Source organism: Papio anubis, chromosome 2, assembly GCF_008728515.1.
Source record: "Papio anubis isolate 15944 chromosome 2, Panubis1.0, whole genome shotgun sequence".
NCBI lineage: Eukaryota > Metazoa > Chordata > Mammalia > Primates > Cercopithecidae > Papio > Papio anubis.
Window position 1 is genome coordinate 111,305,201 of NC_044977.1, and position 27,125 is coordinate 111,332,325.

Here is a 27,125-nt window from a genome sequence, read left to right on the forward strand (position 1 = left end):
GTGCACCACAGTCCAAAATTTATTTCTGGAATGGCTAATTTTTATTTAATTCTATAAGCCTAAGGTAAAAAGGATAGGCAGTAACTTTTACTAGTCAATAAAAAGCAATTCTACCAATCCACTGGTAATTAATATACTAAACAGAGTTGGAAAGCATTTTACTGAAAGCAAAATATTTAGAGAAAATAGACATTTATACAAAATTATAAAAATGCTTGTAATAAGAATAAGTGCATTTCAAGGAAAGCACAAACTTATCTTAATTTATAGAGCCAGTTAAAGCTTTAAAAAATTTAAGTGGAAATTGAAATATGCAAAAATGTATAAACATTCTACAAAAGATGGTCATTCTTTTCCTGAGTATACTAAAGCTATGAAACGTAAGGTGACAAAGGAAGGTAGAAGCTTGGGAACTCTTTCTCAAGGGCATTTTCTTTCTACACACTGCTTCCCTCCTTCTTCATATTCTTGCTTGGAAATCCACATCTGTTGAAAGGTACCCTGTAAAATGGAAAGAAATTTATATAATTATGCCTTACTTTTTACTAGAAATGGCTTTTCTTAATTTATTTTTTTGAGAGAGGGTCTTGCTCTGTCAGCCAGGCTGGAGTGCAATGGCGTGATCATAGCTCATAACAACCTCGAACTTCTTGGTTCAAGGGATCCTCCCACATCAGCCTGGGACTCCAGGGGCATGCCACCTTGCCTAATTTGTAATTGTTGTAGAGATGGGGCCTCACACTATGTTGCTCAGGCTGGTCTTGTACTACTGGGCACATGTGATCCTCCTGCCTCAGCCTCCTAAAGTGCTGGAATTATAGGTGTGAACCACTGCACCAGCCTTTTTTTCTTTTAATATCTTATTTTCATAACTCCTAAACTTTGAATAATTCATTTAAGAGTCCCACCTCCCAAAATAGTACTCGATTATTTCTGTCCTCCTCCAGAACCATACTCCAGAACAGTATATATGGTGTGTATATATACAGTATATAAAGGGGGAGGATGCTGTAAGTCCAGGATGCAGAAAAGTATAAGGATTTTTTTCTCCTTATTCAAGGCAGATGGTAGTCCAAGAAACATCTTACACACAGCACCATGACTTCACCATTTGCTCCAAGAACCAATTCCTGACTTCCTAGACCTCACTGTAGACCTCACTGTAAACTGGGGAATGACCAGAACTTGAGAAGGAATGTTTCGATTTTAAATACATTCCAGACAAGCCCTGACCAGTGCCAGTGGGGGTATAATTAGAAGAGGCATGCATATGTTAACATATTTCCACCTCTGTTTGAGAGAGGACATTGAAATTAGGCTGACAGATGTCCACTAATTAGGCAAAGAGGCATTTTGTTATATCAGAACACATAAAACTGGTTATTCTATTAGGTCCTCCGCTCATTTGACAGTTATAAAATGCAAAGACAAATGAAGCACTGGAATTGTTTTTTGTATTTTTACTAAATTTAGTATAATTCAGTAAGAACATTTTTGCAAAGTAGCTCATCTACTAACCAAAGAGGCTAGAATGGAGCCGCCAATCCATGAGCTAAACCTCCGTTCCACTGTTGTATTATTTGCAATCAATTTCAGCCGCATACTCTGAAATAGAAGAATATGCATTAGTTCAATCAAATCTTGTGACTCGACTTAGGAAATTTTTTTTTCTTTTTTTTTTTTTTTTAAATAGAGACAGGGTCTTGCTCTCCATATTGTCCAGGCTGGTCTCCAACTTTTGCATTCAAGCAATCGGTCCATCTCAGCCTCCCAAAGTGCTGGGATTACATGCATGAGCCACTGCACCCAGCCAGGAAATTCAATTTTGACAGACTTCTGAATGGCTCCCTGTGGTTCAAACACTGATTAAAATACGGTAATTTTGAAATAGGATAACGAATCTCAAATCAATCAATAAATCAATCTAATGATTAGTATTATAATTCACGTATGCTCTAGATCTCCAAGAATTTAGAAAATACAAGGCAGATGTCAACTGTGTGCCTATATATTTAGATATCACTTGTAATAATAGAAATGTGGCATATGTAAAACATTCTTTTATATGGGAAGCTAAAAGACTATTAAATATACAGATTTATAGACATTGTTAAGGCATATGTAACCACTAATAAGGGTTTTAAAATTTAATATTTAGTGCAGAACACCTTACAAAAAAACCACTTGAAGTTTTGTTTGTTTTTTTTTTCCTGAGCCAGAGTCTTGCTTTGTCACCCAGACTGGAGTACAGTGGCATGATCTTGGCTCACTGCAACCTCGGCCTCCTGGGTTCAAGCAGTTCTCCTGCCTCAGCCTCCCAAGTAGCTGGGATTACAAGCACGTGCCACCATGTCCGGCTAATTTTTGTTTTTGTTTTTTTTTTTTGAGATGGAGTCTTTCGCGCTGTCACCCAGGCTGGAGTGTAGTGGCGCAATCTCAGCTCACTGCAACCTCTGACTCCCGGGTTCAAGCAATTCTCCTGCCTCAGCCGCCCGAGTAGCTGGAATTAGAGATGCCCGCCACCAGGCCCAGCTAATTTTTGTATTTTTAGTAGAGATGGGGTTTCACCATGTTGGCCAGGCTGGTCTGACCTCGTAATCCATCTGCCTCGGCCTCCCAAAGTGCTGGGATTATAGGCATGAGCCACCGCATCCAGCCAATAAAAATTTTAAATTTAAAGTTAAAAGATTATAAAGATTCTGTTATTGAAGTACTATATAAATTACCTTCTCAAACCGAGTTTTTCTATTCTCTTAAAAGTTATTACAATATACCCACTGATCTTTCTAAAACAAACATATGAGCTCATCAGTCCACTGCTAGATTTTATCCTGTGAAGAAGGAAGTATTTTCCCCTAGAGATTCAACACAGCCCCACTGACACCTTGAAGCTTCTAGCCTCAAGAACTATAAGACAATAAATTTCTGTTTTAAGCCACCAACATGTACTTTGTTATGGCAGCTCTAGGAAACTAATCCATCTTTCTAGCCATATTGCTTTCCCCACTTATGTAAAGACTAGAAGCCAACTACTTTGAATTACTGGAACATACCCATCTTCTCTTAATATTTTTGTAAATGGTTTTATTCCCTCCATCTAGATATCCTTTCATAAATTAGTAATGAGTTGAACTATTCATTCAAACTATAGCTTCTTCATGAGGCTATTCTCTGATACTCCTAGCGAGTTAAGTAGTGGCTTCTTGGTGTTCCCGACAGCACCTGGTCCATGACATACTGAATTGTTTAGCACGCTACAGTCATCATTTTCTGCATGTCTAACCATCCTAGTAGACTGAGCCCTTGGTGTGCAGGGACTAGTGCCTAGCAAACTATCCATATTTAAATATTAAGTTAATAAATGAGATTCAAATAATTTAAGAGAAACTAATAGATGTTAACTAGGAAAACTTGGTTAAAGGATATTAACTTTAGTGATACTATACCAGGCACATACAAAATATCATGTATCTATTGAAAAATGAATGCTTATCTACAAAATGACACCATCAGTGAGGAAATATATGACTGAAGAATACCATTAAAGAACAAACAGAACTTACTGGAGGAGTTTTCTGAGACAGCTCTCTATTCAACCTGTCAGTAAAACTCTGTATTAGTGTGTTTCCTCCTGCCACTATTACACTGCCATAGAGACCCTAGGATAAAAATACAAGAAAAATCAGTTCCACATGTTTCCAAAAGTTTTAAATACAACAAAAATGTGCGCTACTACAATCTTCCCTTTCATTTTTTGGAAATGTTTTACTATTATATAGACCTAATAGCTTAATCCATTGATTCTCCATCCTAGCTATACATTCAACTCATCTAAGGAGCTTTTAAAACACAAATTCCTAGGGGCAATTACATAAAAATGTCTGGGGATGGGATCCAGGCAAGATTACTTTTAGAGACAGGGTCTCGTTATATTGCCTACATTGGAATGCAGTGGCTATTCACAGGCACAGTCATAGTGTACCACAGCCTCAAACTCCTGGGTTCAAACATTCCTCCTGCCTCAGGCTCCCAAGTAGCTGGGACTACATGCCACTGTGCCTGGCAGGCATGGTTTTTAACTCCCAAGATTATTTTAATGTGCATGAAGTTTTAAGAACCACTAACTTAAAGGAATCATTCTAAAAATCATAATTTTTTTGGCAGATAGCTGCCAATATTTAATTAGAAGTACATTCTATAATGACTTTATCTTAGAATGGTCATCTGGAAATATTAATAGCAACCACCAGCCAAAAATTAAAATTACAAATATTTTGAAAAAGAATGCTCATCTGGAAGTTAGGATATTCAAAATTAGACAGATTATTTTATGATTGTGACAGACAATGATAAACTGAACATATTCCTGGCCAAAATGATTGCTACCTTTCTCTTTTGCAGAGGTATATATACATCAGAAGCACATGGGAGCTTTTCCAAAACACACATGCTAAGGCCTCCCCAAATAAAAATAAATTACTACTTATATTTACTTTGAATTTGCATGTATGCATCAGAAAGTTAAATGTCAACCTGTTTTAGTGGATAAGTTCCTATTTTTAAAACGTATTTCAAATGTCTAAATCATCTAAGTTTTGAAGTAGAAAATAGAATGCAAAAGTATCTCATTAGTTAAAGGGAGAAATTTCACTAAAAACAAAGTTATCACTGTTGCAATAAATATACTTCAATTCAATTACCTTCCCCCAAAGGTGGAATTGTATTTGCACTAAAAAACATCCCAAACTTATATTACTATTGTCCTAGAAACATCACATGCCTACCAGGTTACCAGGTGAAATAAAGGTAAAATAAAGTATGATTTTCATAGCCACTCAAAGCCTTTTTTGAACAACATAGTAGCTATTAGCACTATGCTTTAAGCAAATTAATTTATTCAAAATCTAGGCAGTGTGTGGGTGAGAAGCTGAATTAGGTTTAAATAAGATAAAGTCAGTCCTCAATGTTATCAATATGACCTTGGAAACTGACTTTCAACAAAATGACATGTAACAAAACCAATTTTTTTCCTGAAACAATGTCCTTCAAGGACTTACTGTACATTGTTTCACTTAAAGTTCAGTCTCCAAGAACCTATCACTGATAATGAGTGAAGTATATAATATGGAGTTAGTATTTAAAACCTGACAAAGCACAAAAAATATGAAGATCATTTAAAATAAACTTCATGTAAAAGTTACTCATACCATTTAAACCACACCTTCCTGAAAAATAAAAGTAGAAGTTGTACTATCTGTAAGAAAATCACCAACAATACATATTTTGGTTTGCCACATTTCAGGAAATCTCTAGTGCAGCATTGTCTACAGAACTTTCTGTGATGGTGCAAATGTTCTATATCTACACTGTCTGACGCAGCAGCCACTAGCCACATTTATAATGAGGCTATTACAACTGAAGAATTGAGTTTTATGTTTTTACTTATTTTAATTTAAATTGCCACATGTGGAGGGTAGCTACAAAACTGGACACCATAGCTCTAGAGTTGCACATTTTTCTTTTTCTAGTACTTCATCTTTTTATAGATACTGTTATAAAATGAACTTTAAAGTCAATGACATTGACAACCATTAGGTCACTGTCAACCTAACAATGATTTGGGGGCATTTCAATCCCCTAAAAGGTACCTTTAAACCATAACAGGAGACTGGCACTTACTGGTCTGATATCAATATCACACATCCCAACACTTGTGGTGACAACATGACTGACTCCTAACATTGTGTTTCCTGATAACCCCTACAACAAAAGAAAACAAGTAGTCACATGGAGGCTCTTCATACAGTAAAGCATATCCAAAACATTTTAGCCACAAAAGCTCTTTACCTATATAGGAAAAGCCAGGCTAATTATGAAAAGCTTTTATACCTTTACATTGGAAGGGTCAAATAATCCTTCTGGAATTTTTAGCCGCTCTGCACCAAAATCACAATTGTAGCCATTGGGGAACTCATAATGAACAGTTGGCATCTGTGCAGCCACTCTGAAAACATGTTAAACAGTATTACACAAAAGACAAAAATAATTCTCTTCAAAATTATAAACTACTAGGGAATTATCAACTTGTAAAAAAATGGGAATGAGAATATTTTAAACATTATTCAATTAAGTACTTTCTATGTTTTCTAAACAAATCCTTTCCTCATTTATAAAGTATACAATTTAAATAAAAAAACATACTGTTCATCATAAGTTGAATCCGACACTTGAAGTACCGAAGCTTGAAAATCCTGGATAACACACTATGAGTAAAAGAAAAAAGTTTAACAAACAAGGTTGAGATTTATCTTTGTAATCTATACTTTTATAATATATTTTAAATACTTTTCAGAATGAAATTGGACCATGTTTCTAGATGTGTAAATCATTTCAACAGTATTAATCTACCTAACAAGAATTCTGAGTATCAAGAAACCTAATTCTAAATATTTGCATTAGAAGCTAAATTACACACATTTAAGTTACAACAGTTATGAAACGATGAGAGATAAACAACTGCAGGTGCAGGAACCCCTGCACCACAGTCCTGCATAACAAAACCAATTTCAGAACACCACTTTCTTCTTAAAAATAAGCTAGATTAGAAGCAAGATTTCATTACCTACATATACACATGTGCATATACATCACATTTTACGCAACTTTTAATGACTGTACATAGTATAAAACAGTTTAATAAAATGCTATGAACTAACATGACCTCTAGAAAAATCTTGTCTAATATCTAGGAAAAATGAGTAATCCTAATTTTTCCTCATATATTACATGTACACACACACAAAATCTTTATCTTTAGGTGCAAAAACTGTCAGAGCTGGGTGCAGTGGCTCATGCCTGTAATCTCAGCACTTTGAGAGGCCAAGACAGGAGGATCGCTTGAGGCCAGGAGTTCAAGACCAGCCTGGACAACATAGTGAGACCCTGTCTCTATAAAAATAAAAAATAAAAAATTAGCCGGGCATGGTGGTGTGCACCTGTAGTCCTCCCTACTTAGGAGGCTGAGGCAGGGGGAGCCCAGGTGTTTGAGGCTGCAGTGAATTACAATTGCACCACTGCACTCCAGCCTGGGTGAGAGAGAGAGAGAGACCCTGTATTTATTTATTTATTTATTTTATTTTTATTTATTTAGACAGAGTCTTGTTCTATTTATTTAGACAGAGTCTTGCTCTGTTGTCCAGGCTGGAATGCAGTGGCACAATCTCAGCTCAACGCAACCTCCATCTCCCATGTTCAAGCAATTCTCCTGCCTCAGCCTCCCAAGGAGCTGGGATTACAGGCACTCAGCACCACACCCAGCTAATTTTTGTATTTTTACTAAAGACGGGGTTTCACCATGTTGGCCAGGATAGTCTTGAACATCTTGCCTCAAGTGATCCACCACCTCGGCCTCCCAAAGTGCTGGGATTACAGGTGTGAGCCACCGTGCCCGGCCAACCCTGTCTTTTAAAAAAAAAAAATATATATATATATATATATGTATATGTATATATATATATGTATATGTATATGTATATGTGTGTGTGCGTATATATACATATGTGTGTATATATATAATATGTATATATATACACACGATATATACATTATATAAATATATATGATATAATTTTTAAAAAACCTATTAGATGTGATCCTTCTCATAGTAATTATGACTTATATAATTTTACTCTTAGTTTCTTTTGCTGGATACACATTAATTTCTATCAACAGAGTAAGCAAACAACCTACAGAATGAGAAAATATTTGCGAACCATGTATCTAACAAAGGTCTAATATCCAGCTTCTATAAAAAACTTAAACAAAAAAACCCACCTCATTAAAAAGTGGGCAAAGGACATTAACAGACACTTCAAAAGAAAACATATATGCGGTCAACAGCATATGAAAAAAAGATCACTATCACTGACCATCAGATAAATGAAAATCAAAACCACAATGATACACCATCTCACACCAGTCAGAATGGCTATTATTTATTATAAAAAAAGTAAAAAAATAGGGCTGGGCACGGTGGCTTACACCTGTAATCCTAGCACTTTGGGAGGCTGGGGCAGGTAGATCATGAGGTCAAGGGTTCGAGACCACCTTGGCCAACTAAGAATACAAAAATTAGCCGGGCGTGGTGGCACGCGCCTGTAGTTGCAGCTACTCGGGAGGCTGAGGTAGGAGAATCACTTGAACCCGGGAGACGGAGGTTGCAGTGAGCCGAGATTGCACCACTGCGCACCAGCCTGGGCAACAAAGCAAGACTCTGTCTCGAAAAAAATAAATAAATAACAGATGCTGCTGACAAGGCTGCAGAGAAAAATGAAAGTTTATTCACTTTTGGTGAGAATGTAAATTAGTTCAACTATTGTTGAAAGCCGTGTGGCAATTCCTCAAAGAGCTAAAAACAGAACTACCATTTGTTTTTTTTTTTCTTTTTTGAGGTGGGTTCTCACTCTGTTACCCAGGCTAGAGGGCACTGGTACACTCACGGGTCACTGCAGACTCGACCTCCCAGGGCTCAGGTGATTTTCCCACCTCAGTCTCCCACGTAGCTGGGACTAAAGGTGCACACCCCTACACTTAGCTAATTTTTCTTTTTCTTTTTTTTGAGATGGAGTCTCACTCTGTCACCCAGGCAGGAGTGCAGTGGCACCATGTTAGCTCACTGCAACATCCATCTCCTGGGTTTAAGCAATTCTCCTGCCTCAGCCTCCCAAGTAGCTGGGATTACAGGTGCCCATCTCCACACTCAGCTAATTTTTTAATATTTTTAGAGACGGGATTTCACCATGTTGGCCAGACTGGTCTCGAACTCCTGACCTCAGGTGATCCACCCGCCTCGGACTCCCAAAGTGCTGGAATTACAGGAGTGAGCCATCGCACCTGGCCCCACTTAGCTAATTTTTCTGTTTTTGTAGAGACAGGGTTTTGCCATGATTCCCAGGCTGGTCTCTAACTCCTGAGCTCAAGGGATCCACCCACCTCAGCCTCTCAAATTACAAGCGTGAGCCACCATGCCTGGCCCAGTACTACCATTTGACCCGGCAATTTCATTACTGGGTATATACCCAAAAGAATATAAAGCACTGTATCATAAAGACACATGTATGCATATGTTCACTGCACCACTATTCACAATAGCAGAGACATGGAATCAACTTAAATGCCCATCAGTGGAAGACTGGATTAAGAAAATGTGGTATATACAGACCACAGTGAAAAAAAAAAAAAAACAAAGAATGAGATCATGTCTGAACAGGGATGGAGCTAGAGGCCATTATCCTTAGCAAACTAATGCAGGAGCAGAAAACCAAACACAGCACGGTCTCACAAGTGGGAGCTAGATGATGAGAACACATGGACACAAAGAAGGGAACAACAGACAGTGGGGCCTCCCTGAGGGACGAGGGAATGGAGCAGAAAAAATAACTATTGGGTACTAGGCTTAGTACCTGGGGGACAATAATCTGTACAACAAACTTCCGTGATACGAGTTTACCTATATCACAAACCTGCACATGTACCCCTGAACCTAAAATAACAGTTTTTTTAAACAAAACAAAAAGAAATTAAGGTGTATCTGTGGTGTCAGGTTGTTTTACTAACCTCTTCCGCATCAGTAAGCCATATGTTCAGAGATGGGTTTTTAGTAGAGAATCTCTCATGGGTTCCTTGTTCTGAACAAAAACACATTTTTGATATGGCTGACTGATGCTGGGAAACAGAACATAACTGAGACATACTAGTAGGCCTCTCCAAAACCTAAAACCATTTTCTCAGTCAAAAATGTTCAGAATAGCATAAAACCAAAATTCCTTCCAGGTCTCACCATAGTAATCCAAGTGAATATGTAGTGATTTGCAAAGACATTTGTTTGGCAAATATGAAAAGCATGCCTCTCACAGCAAAGCTCTTTTGTTAGTAAAGTATCATTAAAAATATAGAGTGTAATCCTGAGATCATGCTCTATTTAATCTTCAAAATATATTTAGTAATTTAAAAAAAGAGCTTGAAAATATAAAGTGCTCATATTTTACTCAAGGATTTACAGCCTATATATAACTTTTTTTTTAACACTCACGCAAAAAGCCTATAACATTTTTGTAAAGAGAATGAGGGTTACTTACATTACACATATAATTGTGCCAAGACCTTGTAACCTGAGGCAACTTCTCTTTTCTTTTCCAGTTTGCTGGAGATCCTTCACGAACAGCTTCCTGAGAGTACCAAGAGATGCTAGGTTAATGGAGTTCATTTCATAGGGGTGGGGGAGCTAGAGGTAAGTTCTAGAAAGAAAATTCAATACTTACTTTTGATGCAATCATATATGGAGGAACCAATTCAATATTCATTTCTTGGAAGAGTTCTCTGCATTGCATAGTAATAAAGTCTCCAGCAAGAGGGGATTTCACAATGCCTATGAAACAGATGAGACAAGGCTAAGAGAGCAGTTAAGTCCAAACTTCCTAGAACGAATTTCCCCTACGGGTGTATTTATATGAGTAACTTTTTCAGGTAAATGAACTATCCTTCAACACATAAATAAAGCAATGCATCAGTTTTAAATACACATTATATACTAAAGATTTTTAACATACTTAAAAATGATCTTATTCAGAAACTGATATGCTTTAAAAGTGCTACTCATCATTTTATTTCATTATGTGCGTCCTCATAACACCTAAAATCATCTCAGTGTATCCTGGTTAAATACATTTACCTTGTTGAAGGACATAGCCATCGTGGACTGGAATTGCAGTGGTATGAGTGGCTCCACTGTCCAAAATCAGCCCAGTAGAACGACCATTAGCAAATCTAGTTTAAAACATTAAGGAAAAGAAAGTATCAAGGCCGCTAAAATAATGTTTATTGTAAAGGGCAGGCTCTTGTATTTCAGAAACTATTTCTTAACCATCTATCTCATAGTTAAAAATGTATTACAGTGAATCCAGGGATAAAAATTGGTATAAAATAATATTTATGGCTTAAGAACAAATAGCAAGAGGCAGGAATTCTAGAATGGAGGTATCAGGAACTCAGGGAAACCTTTATCCTAGAAACAGCTACTATTAAGCTGGTCAAAATTAACATAATCATTGAAAGTCTCTGGAGACTGATCAAAGCGCTTACAACAAACTGAGATGCATTTATTTAACAAAATGTACAGAAACTTGGTAAGAACAGTGGGAGGTTGTGACAACTGAGCTAGGGACTATAACCATTCTCACATAGCATTGAAGAAGAGCTGTTTCAGCAGTTTGGCAAAGCCATATGGCAGTTCCTATCTCCTCTAACTCAATGGGCGGGAAAACTATGCCAGGTGAATTCCACAGTTGGTGAATATTGGCAGATCCCATTTTCCACATTCTGTGCTGCAGAAGGCCTATACTACCTGAATATACTAAACTGAAGTTTAGGAGTAGGGGCATTCACTCATCCATCAAATATTTACTGAGCGTCTATTAGGTGTCTACTAAGTCTGGTGCTTAATAAGGAGGGAGGGAGGAAAGAGGGAGGCTGCTCACCTGGCACTAAAATTCCTTTAACACAGTAGACACACAATGGTGCACCAAAACTGCCTTTTCCCTGAAGGTTATCCTGTTTAGTGAAGTAGATGATCAATAAAGCTGTAAAAAGAAAAGCTCACGATGTCCCAGGGAAGGTGGTGGTGTAAAAGAGAAACCTATTCCTGGGATATCCAATTGTTAATTATGGGGAAGGGAATATGGGCAAGAGTAGGAGCATGTGGGAAGACCAGGAGGCAAGAGAACACAGCGAGGTCAGAGAACTGCAAGCACCTCAGTACGGTCTGAAAGTAAAAGGAAGAAATGTAGAAGATGATTCTAGCTTAAAGCAGACTAGCACTTTAGAAAGATTATGAGAGGCTGGGCATGGTGGCTCATGCCTGTAATCCCAGCACTTTGGGAGACTGAGGCAAGCAGATCGCTTGAGTCCAGGAGTTAGAGAGCAGCCTGGGCAACATGGTGAAACTCCATCTCTACCAAATAAATAAATAAATAAAAATAGAAAGATTATTAGATCAACAGTGTAAAGAATGGGCAGACAAGAGGATGTGCTTCAGTAATCCTGGAAATAGCTTCCACCTAATGCTGTGGCAGTGGGAAAGAGAGAAACAAATAGCAGGAAAGAATAGGTGGGACTTGATGACTGACTAAATTTGAAGGGGAATGAATTTACAGCCAATTTCCAGTTTTCTGTGATATTGGAAGGGAGGGAGAAAATGGCAATCTTTCATTTCATCTAAGCCAACTGGTTAAAATATTGCCTTCTATCCACATGCACCTTCTTAAAAACAAAAACGTCTTAACACTCAGAATTTGAGTGTTACTTTATTTCCCTCATACTTTCTAGTGTATCATCAGTTCTAATGAGAAACACCAAAAGATGAATAGCTAAAAAGCAAGAGAAAAGAGAAAAAAACAACTTCTGAACAAGCAATAATTGGCTTATGTCTTCTGCCAGAGTTATCACATTCAGTAGTATGGTATACACTTCAAGAGGAAAGGTATTACTCTTTCAAGGATACGCCGTCAAAACTGCAGTTTTGCAAAGGAAGAATGCAGGGATGTTGTAGTGTTCAAACATTAACTCTGTCAGTTTCTCTCTCTTTGCTCTAGTATTCCACTTGAGAAGAGGGGAAAAAGAAATGCAAGTTATTAAGAATTAAAAAGTTGATTTATCTCCAGATAAAATCTAGCACTATATTAACAAAGAAATAAAACAGTAAGAACAGCAAAAAATACCATGGGAAATAATCTTTCATAATAATATCTCACAAAAATAAAAACAAAACCTCTATATTTCTTTAGATGTAGATTAAATTTAACAAATCAATCAGATAAGAATTAAAATTCTTTAATAATAAAATTGCTTCTATAAATTCTAGAATTACAGACTTTTCCACATATGAGGAAATCAGTATTCTTATAAACATATTATTAAATCTAAAGAGTAAATATGGTCAATCCAAATCCTAAGTATGAATTTTAGACCACCAAATTCTCCCACTTATAGATGGTATTCATAAAAGAAACTATAAGTTAGCAACAATAAGATACTGATAATTTATGACCATTATGCTTGCTTTCTGGGTCGTTTCTGTCTATGTACCAAATGTATTTCACAAGAGACTTTGGTCCAGAAATTTCCAGCCCTTGTTCAACATCTCAATTCTCTCTTGGAAACTTGAATAAAGTAGATATATGCTGCCCTTGGGGCACAAGAAATGATTCGTAATTCAAAATGGGAAGCAGTCCTAGGAAATAAAATGTTAAATCCCTAGAAATACATAAATAACCACAAGAATTCATTAGTGTGTTTTGTCGTTCTCTGCATATTTTATCAGAATAGTAAAATGAAAGTTACAATAGTATTAAAAAATTAATCTTTTTCCCTAATTTTCAAATTCAAAATATGAATTTCTATGCCTCTTTACAGAAAAATAGTCATCAAATGAGTAGAAAACTAAAGGAAAAAAGAAAAAAAAAACAACAACTACAGAAACATGAAAAAGAAAATGTTTATCTCACCGGTGCCTCTGACATGAGAACAGGATGGAGGCTGGCTTCTGATTTGACATGCATTTTGTAGGTATGATCCAAAATAGCCTGGAAACTATCCCAGTCTTCAACTAGAATATAAGATTAGTAACTTGGAAACAATGCATAGTTGAAGATGAATACAACATATTTTGAGAAATTGTTTCTGTGACTTAACAATTAATACCGTATTATACAGAACCTACTAATTTTACAGATCAACTTCATACCACAGTACTTTATATAAAGATTACCTTTGTCTTCTAGATATATAGAACTTCTTTTTGGTCCCTCCAGCCCCCAGACCTATCCCAAATGTAATTAATCTAACAGACCTAAAATACCAAGTAAATGTTATTCAATTCAATAAATACTTATTAGAGGCCCAGAATGTGATCAGAATAACAGGAAGTACAGAAGAATTATATGGCCTTCTAAATGATACTACTGCTGGGTTTAAAAAAAAAAAAACAACAAAGATTTGTACGGTCTAGACCCAACACTCAAAAAAGCTTACAATCTATTTGGAAAAAGACTAAAAGACATGTTAAAAATTCAAAGAAGAACATCTGTCTTCAATTTGGCTTCCACCTAAACATTCCATTAAAACTACTGACATAAGTCATTAATGACCTTCTTTTTTTTGAGATAGAGTCTCACTCTGTCGCCCAGACTGGAGTACAATGGCGCAATCTCGGTTCACTGCAACCTCTGCTTTCTGGGGTCAAGCAATTCTCCTGCCTCAGGCTCCCAAGTAGCTGGGATTACAGGTGCCCGCCACCATGCCCAACTAATTTTTGCATTTTTAGTAGAGACAGGGTTTCACCATGTTGACTAGGCTGGTCTCTATCTCCTGACCTCAGGTGATCCACCCACCTCGGCCTCCAAAGTGCTGGGATTACAGGTGTGAGCCACCGCCCCCAGTCACGAATGACCTTCTACTAGGCAAATTCATGGACACTTAACATTTTTAATCTCATCTGACTTCTCTAAATTATAACAGTATTGCCTTCACAAGAGTTTACAAACTTTTCTACTGCAGCCCAAAGAAAAAATGTCATTAATTATATATTTCCACAGGCCCACCTGGATTTTTTTAACTTCTTTCTTAGTGTAAAGCTTTCAATGTCACAGCGGAAAACACTGAGAATAAATGGAATTTTATGTTCCAGAAACTTTTTCTTTTATTCTTCCCTTGAATTTTTTCCTACATCCCTAATTGTTCCCTTTCATTCTCCTTCAAGGGTACCTTTTATTCTCTATTGGTTAAAATATACACGTTTTTTACTAAGAACTCCATCTTCAATCCTCTTCCCATATTCCAAATTTTTTCAGAGTAATAAAACGCAACTCCATGTCTTAAAATCTTTCTTATAATCTTTTATTCCCCTGTTTACAGAATTGTCACCTGGATGTTCTAAGCACTTTTAACTTAGTGAACCCATTTACTTACTCTACATGAAAGAGTTAACACCGCAAGCCTGAGAAAGGCCTGCTTGTAAGGCTCACTCTTAGCTGGTGTCTGGAAACACGATTGGCAAACAGTTCCCTATGTTCATATAAAACTTGTCCCTAAATGGCAAAAGTAGCTCGCTATACCTACACTGTTTGTACAATGTGGTTGGTTCTGAACACTTGCTTTCCTTCTGAGAATCTAAAATTTTGTTACATGCCAGGTAGATGGTACCTACATAACCAGCCCTCTGTAAAATCCTTGGGTACTGAGTTTCAGAGTTCTCCTGGAAGATAACACAGGTTGTAACTTGTTGATGGAGGGATTAAGCACATCCTGTGTGACTCCACTGTGAGAAAACTCTCCGAAGCTTGCATCTGGACTTCATCATCCCCTGTCCCTTTTCCCTTTGTCGATTTTGTTTTGAATCTGAATCTTCAGTACAATAAATCTTAGCTGTGAATACAACCATATGCTGAGTCCTGTGAGGGAGTCTTGCTGGTGAGTAACTGAACCTGAGAGTGATTTGGAGTATCCCTGATAACCTCGCTTTTTTCTTTTTCTTTCTTTTTTTTGAGACAGAATTTCGGTCTGTTACCCAGGTTGAAGTGCAGTCATGGGATCTCAGTTGCAACCTCTGCATCCTGGGTTCAAGTGATTCTCATGCCTTAGCCTCCTGAGTAGCTGGGATTACAGGTGGTATGTATCACCACACCTGGCAAATTTTTGTATTTTTAGTAGAGATGGGGTTTCACCATGTTGCCCAGGCTGGTCTTGAACTCCTAGACTCAAGCAATCCACCCGCAGTCTCAGCCTCCCAAAGTGCTGGGATTATACAGACGCAAGCCACCGCGCATGGCCAACCATGCCTTTTAAAACCATAAAACTTGCTTCTTCCCTTTCTATTCCTATCTCAATGCATGGTACTCTCTGTTCAGAGTTACTCCAACCAAAAATCTAGGAAACTTTCTCAACTTCTCTCTTGCTTTCACTCCCTCGATCGTTTAGTACCATTTGTTTCCTGGTTACCCTGAAAGTCCCTTCAGAATCTCTACCAGCGTTATATAAGAGTTTAAACCTTTTTCATTTCTCATCTGGACTCTTACCTCCCTTATTGAGCTCCGTCTCTAGTGTCTCCTTCCAATCTAGACTACATATTACTATTAATCTTTCCAGCTGGCAAATACGAGCATATCACATCTGTTTAAATTCCTTTGGGGTTATCCTTCAGTAACTAGCTTAATACAACCCTGGGATGGTTTACAAGCCCTTTTATGACTGCTCCCTGCCTACCTTTCCTGCTACTGACCCTAATGAGCCCAATGCTGCAAGCATACTTAATTGTATTACATTTTTAAGCACATAAGCTTCTTTCACAATTCCATCCCTTCACACATGCTGGTCCCTCTGCTTTACCCAGCTTTGTCAGCCAGACTCTTTTTTTTTTTTTTTTTAATTATACCTTAAGTTCTAGGGTACATGTGGATAATGTGCACGTTTGTTACATATGTATACTTGTGCCATGTTGGCGTGCTGCACCCATCAACTCGTCAGCACCCATCAACTCATCATTTACATCAGGTATAACTCCCAATGCAATCCCTCCCCCCTCCCCTCTCCCCGTGATAGGCCCCGGTATGTGATGTTCCCCTTCCCGAGTCCAAGTGTTCTCATTGTTCAGTTCCCACCTATGAGTGAGAACATGCGGTGTTTGGTTTTCTGTTCTTGTGATAGTTTGCTGAGAATGATGGTTTCCAGCTGCATCCATGTCTCTACAAAGGACACAAACTCATCCTTTTTTATGGCTGCATAGTATTCCATGGTGTATATGTGCCACATTTTCTTAATCCAGTCTGTCACTGATGGACATTTGGGTTGATTCCAAGTCTTTGCTATTGTGAATAATGCTGCAATAAACATACATGTGCATGTGTCTTTATAGCAGCATGACTTATAATCCTTTGGGTATATACCCAGTAATGGGATGGCTGGGTCATATGGTACTTCTAGTTCTAGATCCTTGAGGAATTGCCATACTGTTTTCCATAATGGTTGAACTAGTTTACAATCCCACCAACAGTGTAAAAGTGTTCCTATTTCTCCACATCCTCTCCAGCACCTGTTGTTTCCTGACTTTTTAATGATTGCCATTCTAACTGGTGTGAGATGGTATCTCATTGTGGTTTTGATTTGCATTTCTCTGATGGCCAGTGATGATGAGCATTTTTTCATGTGTCTGTTGGCTGTATGAATGTCTTCTTTTGAGAACTGTCTGTTCATATCCTTTGCCCACTTTTCGATGGGGTTGCTTGTTTTTTTCTTGTAAATTTGAGTTCTTTGTAGGTTCTGGATATTAGCCCTTTGTCAGATGGGTAGATTGCAAAAATTTTCTCCCATTCTGTAGGTTGCCTGTTCACTCTGATGGTAGTTTCTTTTGTTGTGCAGAAGCTCCTTAGTTTAATTAGATCCCATTTGTCAATTTTCAGCCAGACTAATTCTTATTCATTGATCAAGATTCATCACAAGTTACCTCCTTTGTGAAAACCATCACTGACTCCCAACACTAGAGTAAAATACCTCTCCTCTCTAATCCCATTGCTCATTGCATATACCTATATTGTAGCACTTATCACAGTGTACCATTATTTGTATATATACATACATCTATTTCTCCTAACTAAGCTTTTAAGGAAAAGGAACATTTCTTATGTATCTTTATATTCTCAGTGTCTGAAATCAGTTTGTGGAATAAAAACAAAACAAAAAACAAAAAAAAACCATGGCTGATGTTCAACTTATAGGAAGCTACTACTTTATATGTAAACTGTAACATGTATACTCTATAATCAATTCCATGGGGAAAACATCTTACCCATCCCATTTTTTAGAGGTGAAATGGCCTCCATATTCTCCCTTGGAACACGCAGAGCATTAGTATCTATGTAGTAGGTGGGACCGCCTTGTTTGCCTTTATCGCCATCTATTTCCATTAATGTGCTTCCGTCATCTCTTTCTACCACCATACCAATAGCTGTAGGAAAATCCACCTGTAAGAGTCAGAAATATGATACACAAGTTTCACCTTTTATCAAGGAGGCATTTTTCCCCCAACTAATGTATTTTATTATATTTTGTTTTAAATTAGAATTTCTGCATGACTTTAATTTACATGAATAGCTCTACATATCCAATTAACTCTAACTTTACACTTACCTTGGGGCAGTCCTCACCAGCATAACCAGCTCTCACAGTATAGGATCCAATGTCAAAAACAAGGGCTCCAACTTCATCTGAAAAGATTAAAAGATAATTAGCATTAACAGCTTGCAGAAGTATCACATGAAAATCACAGCTCACTGCAGCCTCAATCTCCTAGGCTCAAGCAATCCTCCTGCCTCATCTTCCAAGTAGCTGGGGCTACAAATGCATGCCAGCACGCCCAGCAAATTTTAAAAATTTTTTTGTAGAGATAAGGTCTCACTATGTTGCCCAGGCTGGACTCAAACTCCAGGGCTCAAGCAATTCTCTGCCTCAGCATCCCCAAGTGCTGCAGGCATGAGCCACTGCACTCAACCCAATTATATTCATATTATTATTCACTTGAACCTAGTTTCAAATACACCTTAAAGAATCATTTAATTAAAATATAACAAGTCATACACCGTATTTCAGTAGAGGTTCAATCAGTTAAGAAATGGTACACTAAAACTGGGTAATTTGAGTTTACTTATTAAAGGGAATTATTTGCAAAGATATAGGTGAAATACAGACAACCAGAAGGAACAGTACAGTACCCCAGTACTATAATGATAACTAATAATAATGGATCCATTGCCATTCTTCAAACTGAAGAAACAAGAAGAAATTACTGTTATCAGAATCTGGAGAGAAAGTTGTATGAGGAGGGCTACCTGATAGGAGCTGTGACTTTTAGTAGAGGGGATGCAGTTAGCCATAGATTACCCTGAGGTGAATGAATCAGGCTAATAAATATACCAGTAACCTCCCTCCACCATCAACTAGGGTGATTCTATAATTTATTATCCAAAGTGGGACAACCACTATGGGCAATTTAGTTACATCTACTAAAGTTGAAATTGTGCATACATAGAATTACACTTATTTATTCTGGAGACACTCTCTCATACAGGTTGCAAGGAGACATGTACAAGAATGTTCAACAGCTACAAGAACTGAGCAATTTATTAACCTCTCTGCTTCAGTTTCCTAACATGTAAAATATACATAATAGCTCTTACCTCACAGGATGCGCTAATGATTAAACGTATTAAATACTTTCATGTATATGAAGTCTTAGAAAACTCACACACTAAATGTAAGCTGCTATTATAATTGACACACTGCTTGCCATAGGAAAAGGCAGAAATAATCTAACGGTCTCTCAGTAGTGAAATAGATAAGCAATAGTATATTCATACAATGGAATCCTGTACAGCAGTTCAAATGAACACTCTAGATCTACATATGTCAGCATCAATAAATCTAAAAGAACGCTTAGTTTTAAAAGCTAGTTACCAAAAAACTATATATGTACACACACACACACACACACCCCTCAAAAAAAAAAAAAAAAAAGAAAGAAAAGAAAATACGCATGGGGTCTGGGAATGTTACATACCAACTTCAGTTCAGTGGTTACCTGAACTGAAGAAGTGGGAGAGAGGAAATCTGTATCAATTAACATTTTTATTCTTAAAATATCTGAGGTATTAATATGGCAAAATATGACATCTATTTAATCTCACTGGTGAATATAGTATTGTATTACATACAAACTTATAGTAATATTACCGTAATATCACATACAAACATATATTTATATATTTTTTATGTTTATATATTTTTAGTATGCTTAAAATATTTCAAAAACTTCTTAAAAATTTTAAAAGTAAACCCATTACTTTGCAAATATCAGTTAAGAGATAGTATCTTTGCAGAATGATTTTTTTTTTTTTTTTGGACTCGCAGTCTTGATGTGTCACCCAGACTGGAGTGCAGTGGTGTGATCTCGGCTCACTGCAACCCCCACCTCCCGGGTTCAACTGATTCTCCTGCCTCAGCCTCCCGAGCAGCTGGGACTACAGATGTGCACCACCACGCCCAGCTAATCTTTGTATTTTTAGTAGAGATGGGGTTTCATCATATTGGCCAGGCTGGTCTCAAACTCCTGACCTCGTGATCCACCTGCCTTGGCCTCTCAAAGTGCTGGGATTATAGGTGTGAGCCACCGCATCCAGCCTTTCGTTTTTACTCAAATAAAACAAAGACACATTTAAATTTCTAATATAAAAGAAAGTTTATGTATTTGTTACATTTCTCAAGATAATTAACACAACCCTGTAAAATTCTCTGGTCCAAATTATTTTGTCAGAAACTAGGGGATCCTTAAAAGGAGAACACTGTATTTGTTTTCACCACAGCACCTAAACTTGAGTACAAATGGTAAGTATAGCAATGAACAGGAGTTGATAACATTTAATACTTTTATTAACCAGAATGCTGGGTAAAGAGATATCCTAATTAAATGAATTAATTGTATAGTTAACCAAAAATTTCAACTTCTGTTCCTCAAGGATTTATCTTTTGCCCTGCACTAGGAACCCTTAACCTGTTCTGTGTTATGGACCCTTGTGACAGTGTTGTGGACTGAATTGTGTCTCTAAAATTCCTATGTCAAAATCCTAACCCCTAGTACCTCAGAATGTGACTGTACTTGAAACCAGAGTCTTTATTCTGTACTTTTATTTTATTTTATTTTATTTTATGTTTTGAGAGAGAGTTTCGTTCCTGCCGCCCAGGCTGGAGTGCAATGGCACAATCTCAGCTGACTGCAACCTCCGCCTCCTGGGTTCAAGAGATTCTTCTGCCTCAGCCTCCTGAGTAGCTGGGATTACATCTGCTGGCCACCAAGCCTGGCTAGGTTTTATATTTTTAGTAGACACTGGGTTTCACCATGTTGGCCAGGCTGGCCTCAAACTCCACACCTCAGGTGATCCACTCACCTTGGCCTCCCAAAGTGCTGGGATTATAGATGTCAGCTACCATGCCCAGTGAAACCAGAATCTCTGAAGTAATTAAGTTAAAATGAAATCATTAGATTGGGTCCTAATCCAGTATAACTGATGTTTTTAAGAGAAAATTCGGGCTGGGTATGGTGGCTCACACCTGTAATCCCAGCACTTTGGGAGGCAAGCGGGCGGAACAGGAGATCAAGACCATCCTAGCCAACATGGTGAAACCCCAACTCTACCCAAAATACAAAAAATTAGCCAGGCATGGCGGTGTGCACCTGTAGTCCCAGCTACTCGGGAGGCTGAGGCAGGAGAATTGCTTGAACCCAGGAGGCGGAGGCTGCAATGAGCTGAAATTGTGCCACTGCACTCCAGCCTGGGTGACAGAGCAAGTCTCCATCTCAAAAAACAAACAACAACAACAACAACAAAAACAAAAACACAGAAAATTCAGACTTGGACTTGTACAGAGGGAAGGCCATGTGAAGACAGAGGGAGGAGATAGCCATCTACGCACAGAGAGAGACCTCAGAAGAAACCAACTCTGCTGACACTAAGATCTACCTCTAGCCTCCACAACTGTGAGAAAACTAATTTCTGTTGTTTAAGCCACACAGACTGTGGTACTTTATTATGGCAACCTACAAACTAATACACACAGTTTAGGAAATTATGAATCCCTTCTTAGAATGTTTTTAAATGTTTATAAGAGAAACCAATTATAATAAAATATGGTTCTACCATGAAAACTTTGGGAAGGCCACAAACCCCATGTTAGGAGCCCCTTCCCTAATTTACCCTTTCCTGGATAATATACTGTACTCCTATAGCTTCAACTTCTACCTAAATACTGGTAATTCCAATCTCAAAACTCTCTCTCTCTCTCTCTCTCTGTCTCAGCTCTAACCAATGTCTAGATCCATATCCTGAACTTTTTACTGTACAACAACATAATTGTATCTGATGTCTCATGGGTATCTCAAATTCAACACATCTGAAGCACTGCTCATCTCAGCATTGCCTAACACATTGCTGACCACAGTCCACATTGGCAAAAAGCTGAGAGTTGTTGTGAACACCTCCATCTTTCAAGTTCTGCCAAATATTTCTGCTAAGTATTTCTCAAATCCCCTCCTTTTAAATACCATTGCCCCTGCCTTCAATCAAGCTCTTATCTCAACAGGGAAACTACAATTCCCTACAGATACCGTGCCTCCACCTCTTTGCCTCTTAAATCTACCCTTCCAACTGCTGCACTGTGATCTTTCAATTTTGTAACTGTCATTATTTTGGTACATAAATCCTTCAACAAAAATAAGGGGGTGAATCATTCCGTGGTTTCTCATCATTGAATTTGATAAAATTTAAATCACTCTAGCCAGTTGAAATTCAAGGCGTAGCAGTATCTGGTAGCAGTCTCACTTCCTGCCTCATACACTGACTTACTGGGTAATATGTCATCTCCTGAACACACCACATACTCTCAGCTAACCTTTGCATATGTTGTCCCTTTCCACTCCTCCTCCATCATCCCCATTACCTCTATTGTAAAGTCCCTTGACTCCACCACATGGAATCAATAACTTTATTCTCTGAACTACCTTTGCACTATATATATATAACATATGTAAATATATATAACATACATAAATATATAACATATAAATATATATAACATAAATATATAACATAAAAATTATATATATAATTATATATATTATATATAACATATATAAATATATATATAAATATATATATGTTTGTTTTTGTTTTTTTAGGATACAGTCCTGCTCTGTCACCCAGGCTGGAGTGCAGTTCCGGGTTCAAGTGATTCTTGTGCCTCAGCCTCCCCAGTAGCTGGGACTCCAGGCATGTGCCACCATGCCTGGCTAATTTTTGTATTTTTAGTAGAGACAGGGTTTTGTCATGTTGGCCAGGTTGATCTTGAACTCCTGGCCTCAAGTGATCCGCCCGCCTCAGCCTCCCAAGTTGTTGGGATTACAGGTGTGAGCCACCGCACCTGGCCCCTTCTACATATTGTTATCAATGAACAGCTCTCATTGAATTACAGTTACCATTTCTGATCAATATAAGATGCTATCAACCACATGATGCACCACTATTTCCGGCATCACTAAGAAAATAATATGGCAATTAAAACTCTGCCAGGCCAGCACTACTCAGACATATTCTGGCTGGGGGCAGTGGCTCAAACCTGTAATCCTAGCACTTTGGGAGGCTGAGGCAGGAGGACTGCCTGAGCTCAGGAGTTCAAGACCCGTCTCTATTAAAAACAAACAAACAATAAAAAGACATATTCCAACTTCAGCTGTTTAAATGTGGGAAAAATGTACAATTAAGAATCGGTGAAATATGGTGTCTATTTACCTAACGGATTCATCTACAAGACTGAACTTCTTGATGACAACAGCCTATACCTGCCACATAGTGCTCAAAAAACATTTTTGTGAAATAGAAAAAAATCCAACATATCAGCTCATTTTCCTGCCCTAATTAGTAAACTGGATATGGTGGAAGTTTAATTTAAGACTCTAAATTCTTAGAATTTTACATCTGTTCCTTTTTCAGGATGGGAGATACATCTAATTCCTGTACCCTGCTTCATTAAAAATCAAGCCCCATGAACCCTAAGTAGGAGAGTGGCAATGGGAGGCAGGAGGCTTAGTAGAAAGAACCACAGAGTTCTGGATGTTTAAAACCTAGGATGCAATTTCTAGTGTATAAAAATCCTCAAGAATTGAACCTCGGCCGGGCGCCGGGGCTCAAGCCTGTAATCTCAGCACTTTGGGAGGCCGAGACGGGCGGATCAAGAGGTCAGGAGATCGAGGCCATCCTAGCTAACACGGTGAAACCCCGTCTCTACTAAAAAATACAGAAAAACTAGCCGGGCGAGGTGGCGGGCGCCTGTAGTCCCAGCTACTCGGGAGGCTGAGGCAGGAGAATGACGTAAACCCGGCCACTGCACTCCAGCCCACTCCAGCCCGGGCGACAGAGCGAGACTCCGTCTCAAAAAAAAAAAAAAAAAGAATTGAACCTCTATTCTACTAAAAAGGCTTTTTTTCTTTTTTGAGGATTTAAATGTTTTTCTCCTTCCAAGTTTAGGGGTGATGTGATTTTCTTGGGGAACATGAAGGAAAAATCTTATTTTTGTTGTATCTTACCTGTAAAATGACATCCTTTATAGAAACAGCATCACTACTAGACACAGCAACAATAGCAATAGTCTGGATTTGTTTTCTGGGTCTCTAACTCATCAAACACAACCCAAAACATTAATTATATGTATCAGTGTTTTGATTCACCTGCAGATCTTGCAAAAATGGAGGCTCTAAATCAGTAGATTTTGAATGACGCGTGAGATTCTGCATTTCTAACAGGCTTGCAGGTGATGCTGACACTGCTGGTCCATGGACCAGACTTTAAGTGGCAAATGTAGCATTATTTCATTTAACCTTCACGCCCATCCCCATCGGCTAGGAATTATTCCACAAATGAGGCCTGAAGTTGGAAAGTTATGTAAATTGCCCAAGACCAAAGCGCTCAACAGTGAGGCGGATATTTCAACTCAGGTACGTAACCCCCCGCACCTGGTAATCTTTCTGCCACACCACAGTCTAATCAAGGATAAGTGAAAAAACAAGACGCCTAGGACCCCCGGCAAACTTTCTGGGCATCCTTAAACTACACGTGCTCCTGAATTAATCTCAAACAGACCCGCCCACGAGTCACTCTGGAGACTCCGCAGCCAACAAACAGGCAGGAGTTACTGAAAGGTGAGGCAGCTCGCGCATGGGGCACAGACAGGGAGGAGGCAGTACCCTAAGTGGCCGCCGCTTCCCTAGTCAGTTCTACGGCTTGAGGCTCGCTTTGCCACCTATGAGACGCTCTGGGAACCCTCCGTCCACGCTTGCAAACCGCCGGGACCTTCCAAGTTTAGGCGCGAGCACATGCGCCCCGACACAGCCGAGTCCAGGAGGCACTCGTGGAGATGCGACCCTGGGGCGGTAACGCAAGCCGGGGCCCGGCGGCCGGCTGGACTGAGCTTCCCGCCCAGCCCCGAGGCTCTCTAGAGAAACGAGCGTGCATCCCAAAACCCTGCTTCTCCGGGGGCAGAGGCAGGAACCGGCCACAGAGAGCCGCCACTCCAGGGCGCCCGAGGCGCTGGCCGAGCCTGGTGGGCTCCGGGGGCGGGCAGAGCGTGGGGCGGGGACGGGGCGGGGAGGCCGGGGTCCCGAGAGGGGGAAACCGGAAGGGAACGCCGAAGAGGGGAGGGCTGGGAGCGGCGGTTACAAACCCCACACGCCGAAAACGCGCGCTCTCTCCTCCGGCCGCACTCACTCACCTCCCCCGTACACGCCGCCGCTCATGGCTGCTGCCGGCGCGACCCCTACCCTAAGGGCTAACTGGAGAAGTGACTGCAGTGGCCGCGACTGCGAGTCCCGAGAAGCGATAGCCCCTGACTCCCTTAACTTCCACCGCCACCCCCCTCAGGCAACAAAGCGGCGTCCACACACCCCGGAGCTCAGCTACACTTGCTGTCTCCTCCTATCAGCCAATCACGAGGGTCCAGGCCTACGTTCAGCCAATCAGAATGCGGCTGCGCCGCATCCCCGCCGTGGCCCAGCAGGTTTAGCCAATCGAAGGCAGCCATGGGGGCGGGGAAAGAGGAAAGCGACAGCCGGACAGAAGGAGTTGGGTTGCGGAGCTGAAGCGGGCGGAGCTTCCCGGGTGGGCGAGAGAGTGGGCGGAGGCAGTGGAGAAGAAGGAGGAAGGCTGGAGGGAAGCATGGGAGGGGCGTAAGAGGTGCGGCTGGGCGCTGAGGAGCGGCGGGAACCTGGGTAGGGGAAGGTAGACTTCTGGAAATTGAACGTGTGTCTCCACGCTGAGATTCCTGTCCAGTGACTGTGGGCAATGCGGATTTCTTTCTTTTTTTCTTCAGAAAAAGTATTTTAAACTAACTTTTAGGTTGAAGAAATAAAAATTTTGCGCTCCACTTTGGGATAGGGGAATCAGTAAATCAGACAAATTGATAGGATCTTGCAATTTTTAAAATGGTTATTAATAAGTAAAAGAAGAATGAAATGATGCATTATCCCAGCTAAACCTAGGTAGCGCTTTAAAAACGATTTAAAAAATCAATTTCTTAAAAAAAAAAAAAAAAAAAAAATTTCAGGCCGGGTGTGGTGGCTCACGCGTGTAATCCCAGCACTTTGGGAGGCCGAGGCGGGTAGATCACGAGGTCAGGAGTTCGAGACCAGCCTGGTCAACACAGTGAAACCCCGTCTCTACTAAAAATACGAAAATTAGCTGGGCGTGGTGGCACACACCTGTAGTCCCAGCTACTTGGAAAGCTGAGGCAGGAGAATCGCTTGAACCCAGGAGGTGGAGGTTGCAGTGAGCCGAGATTGCACCGCTGCACTCCAGCCTGGGCAACAGAGCGACACTCTGTCTCAAAATAAATAAATAAATAAAAATAAATAACTTTATTTTATCCTGTGAGAGGTATTTAAAACAGCTAATCAATCTTCATTCAAGCAAGCACCCAATCCTAAATATGCATCCTATAAACAGCCTGTCTTAGTCCCCTGTTTCTACCAGCCTAGTCCAGATCACCTTCCTTTATCCCCGGATTACTGCAGCAACTTGTTGCTCTGTCTCTTTGCCACTCTTGATCAACGGAGCTTCATCTGTAAAAACGACCAAACCCAATCAGGACACTCCAGCGCTCAAACCCGTAAGATTGTTGCCTATCCTTATAATTGATAGCAGTTCTTAAGTTGATATGTCTAGAGTCTAGACATGCAGAGCTTGCTTTTAACCTCAGAAACAATTGACTAAAACCCCATCAGTCTCAGTGGCAGCAGGGTGGCAGACAGTGATGAGGCAGTAGGGTGGGAAACAAGGCTAGCGGGAAAACTCTTTCCCATTCACTTGACAATATAATCACAGTATATCTGATCATTTAGAAAAGCCCTATTAACCCAGTGAGATAATGCGGATGTCAGCAAATTAAGGCACTAGGGCCAAATCATCTTTTGTGTGTGGGGCGGG

The 27,125-nt window shown here is 39.4% G+C and overlaps 1 protein-coding gene across 3 annotated transcripts; it reads right to left on the minus strand.

Annotated features, from left to right (window-relative positions):
- Window positions 1-18: 18 nt before the first annotated feature.
- On the minus strand, window positions 19-25,647 carry ACTL6A (actin like 6A). 3 transcript variants are annotated; one of them, XM_003894798.3, is made up of 14 exons: window positions 25,417-25,647; window positions 18,235-18,311; window positions 17,894-18,068; window positions 13,560-13,660; window positions 12,557-12,654; window positions 10,730-10,824; window positions 10,320-10,426; window positions 10,137-10,226; window positions 6,202-6,263; window positions 5,890-6,004; window positions 5,680-5,760; window positions 3,564-3,659; window positions 1,519-1,605; window positions 19-501 (listed from the first exon to the last, which is right to left on the minus strand). In XM_003894798.3, exons 1-14 carry the CDS (start codon window positions 25,439-25,441, stop codon window positions 421-423), a joined length of 1,290 nt encoding a protein of 429 aa, XP_003894847.1. In that variant the 5' UTR covers window positions 25,442-25,647; the 3' UTR covers window positions 19-420. The 3 variants fall into 3 exon arrangements, with proteins under 3 accessions (XP_003894847.1, XP_009199585.1, XP_009199586.1); XM_009201321.4 differs by lacking the exon at window positions 25,417-25,647 and adding an exon at window positions 24,893-25,061; XM_009201322.4 differs by lacking the exon at window positions 25,417-25,647 and adding an exon at window positions 24,377-24,835.
- Between the last annotated feature and the right edge of the window lie 1,478 nt (window positions 25,648-27,125).

Coding starts and splice junctions, on each gene's coding strand:
- ACTL6A (XM_003894798.3), bottom strand. CDS start 25,441: ATGAGCGGCGGCGTGTACGGGGGAG. Junction 12,655..13,559: donor TTCTCATGTCAGAGGCACCG/GTGAGATAAACA, acceptor CCTCTTCTCAAG/TGGAATACTAGAGCAAAGAG. Junction 1,606..3,563: donor TGTCTCAGAAAACTCCTCCA/GTAAGTTCTGTT, acceptor CTTCTATTTCAG/AGTATGCGGCTGAAATTGAT.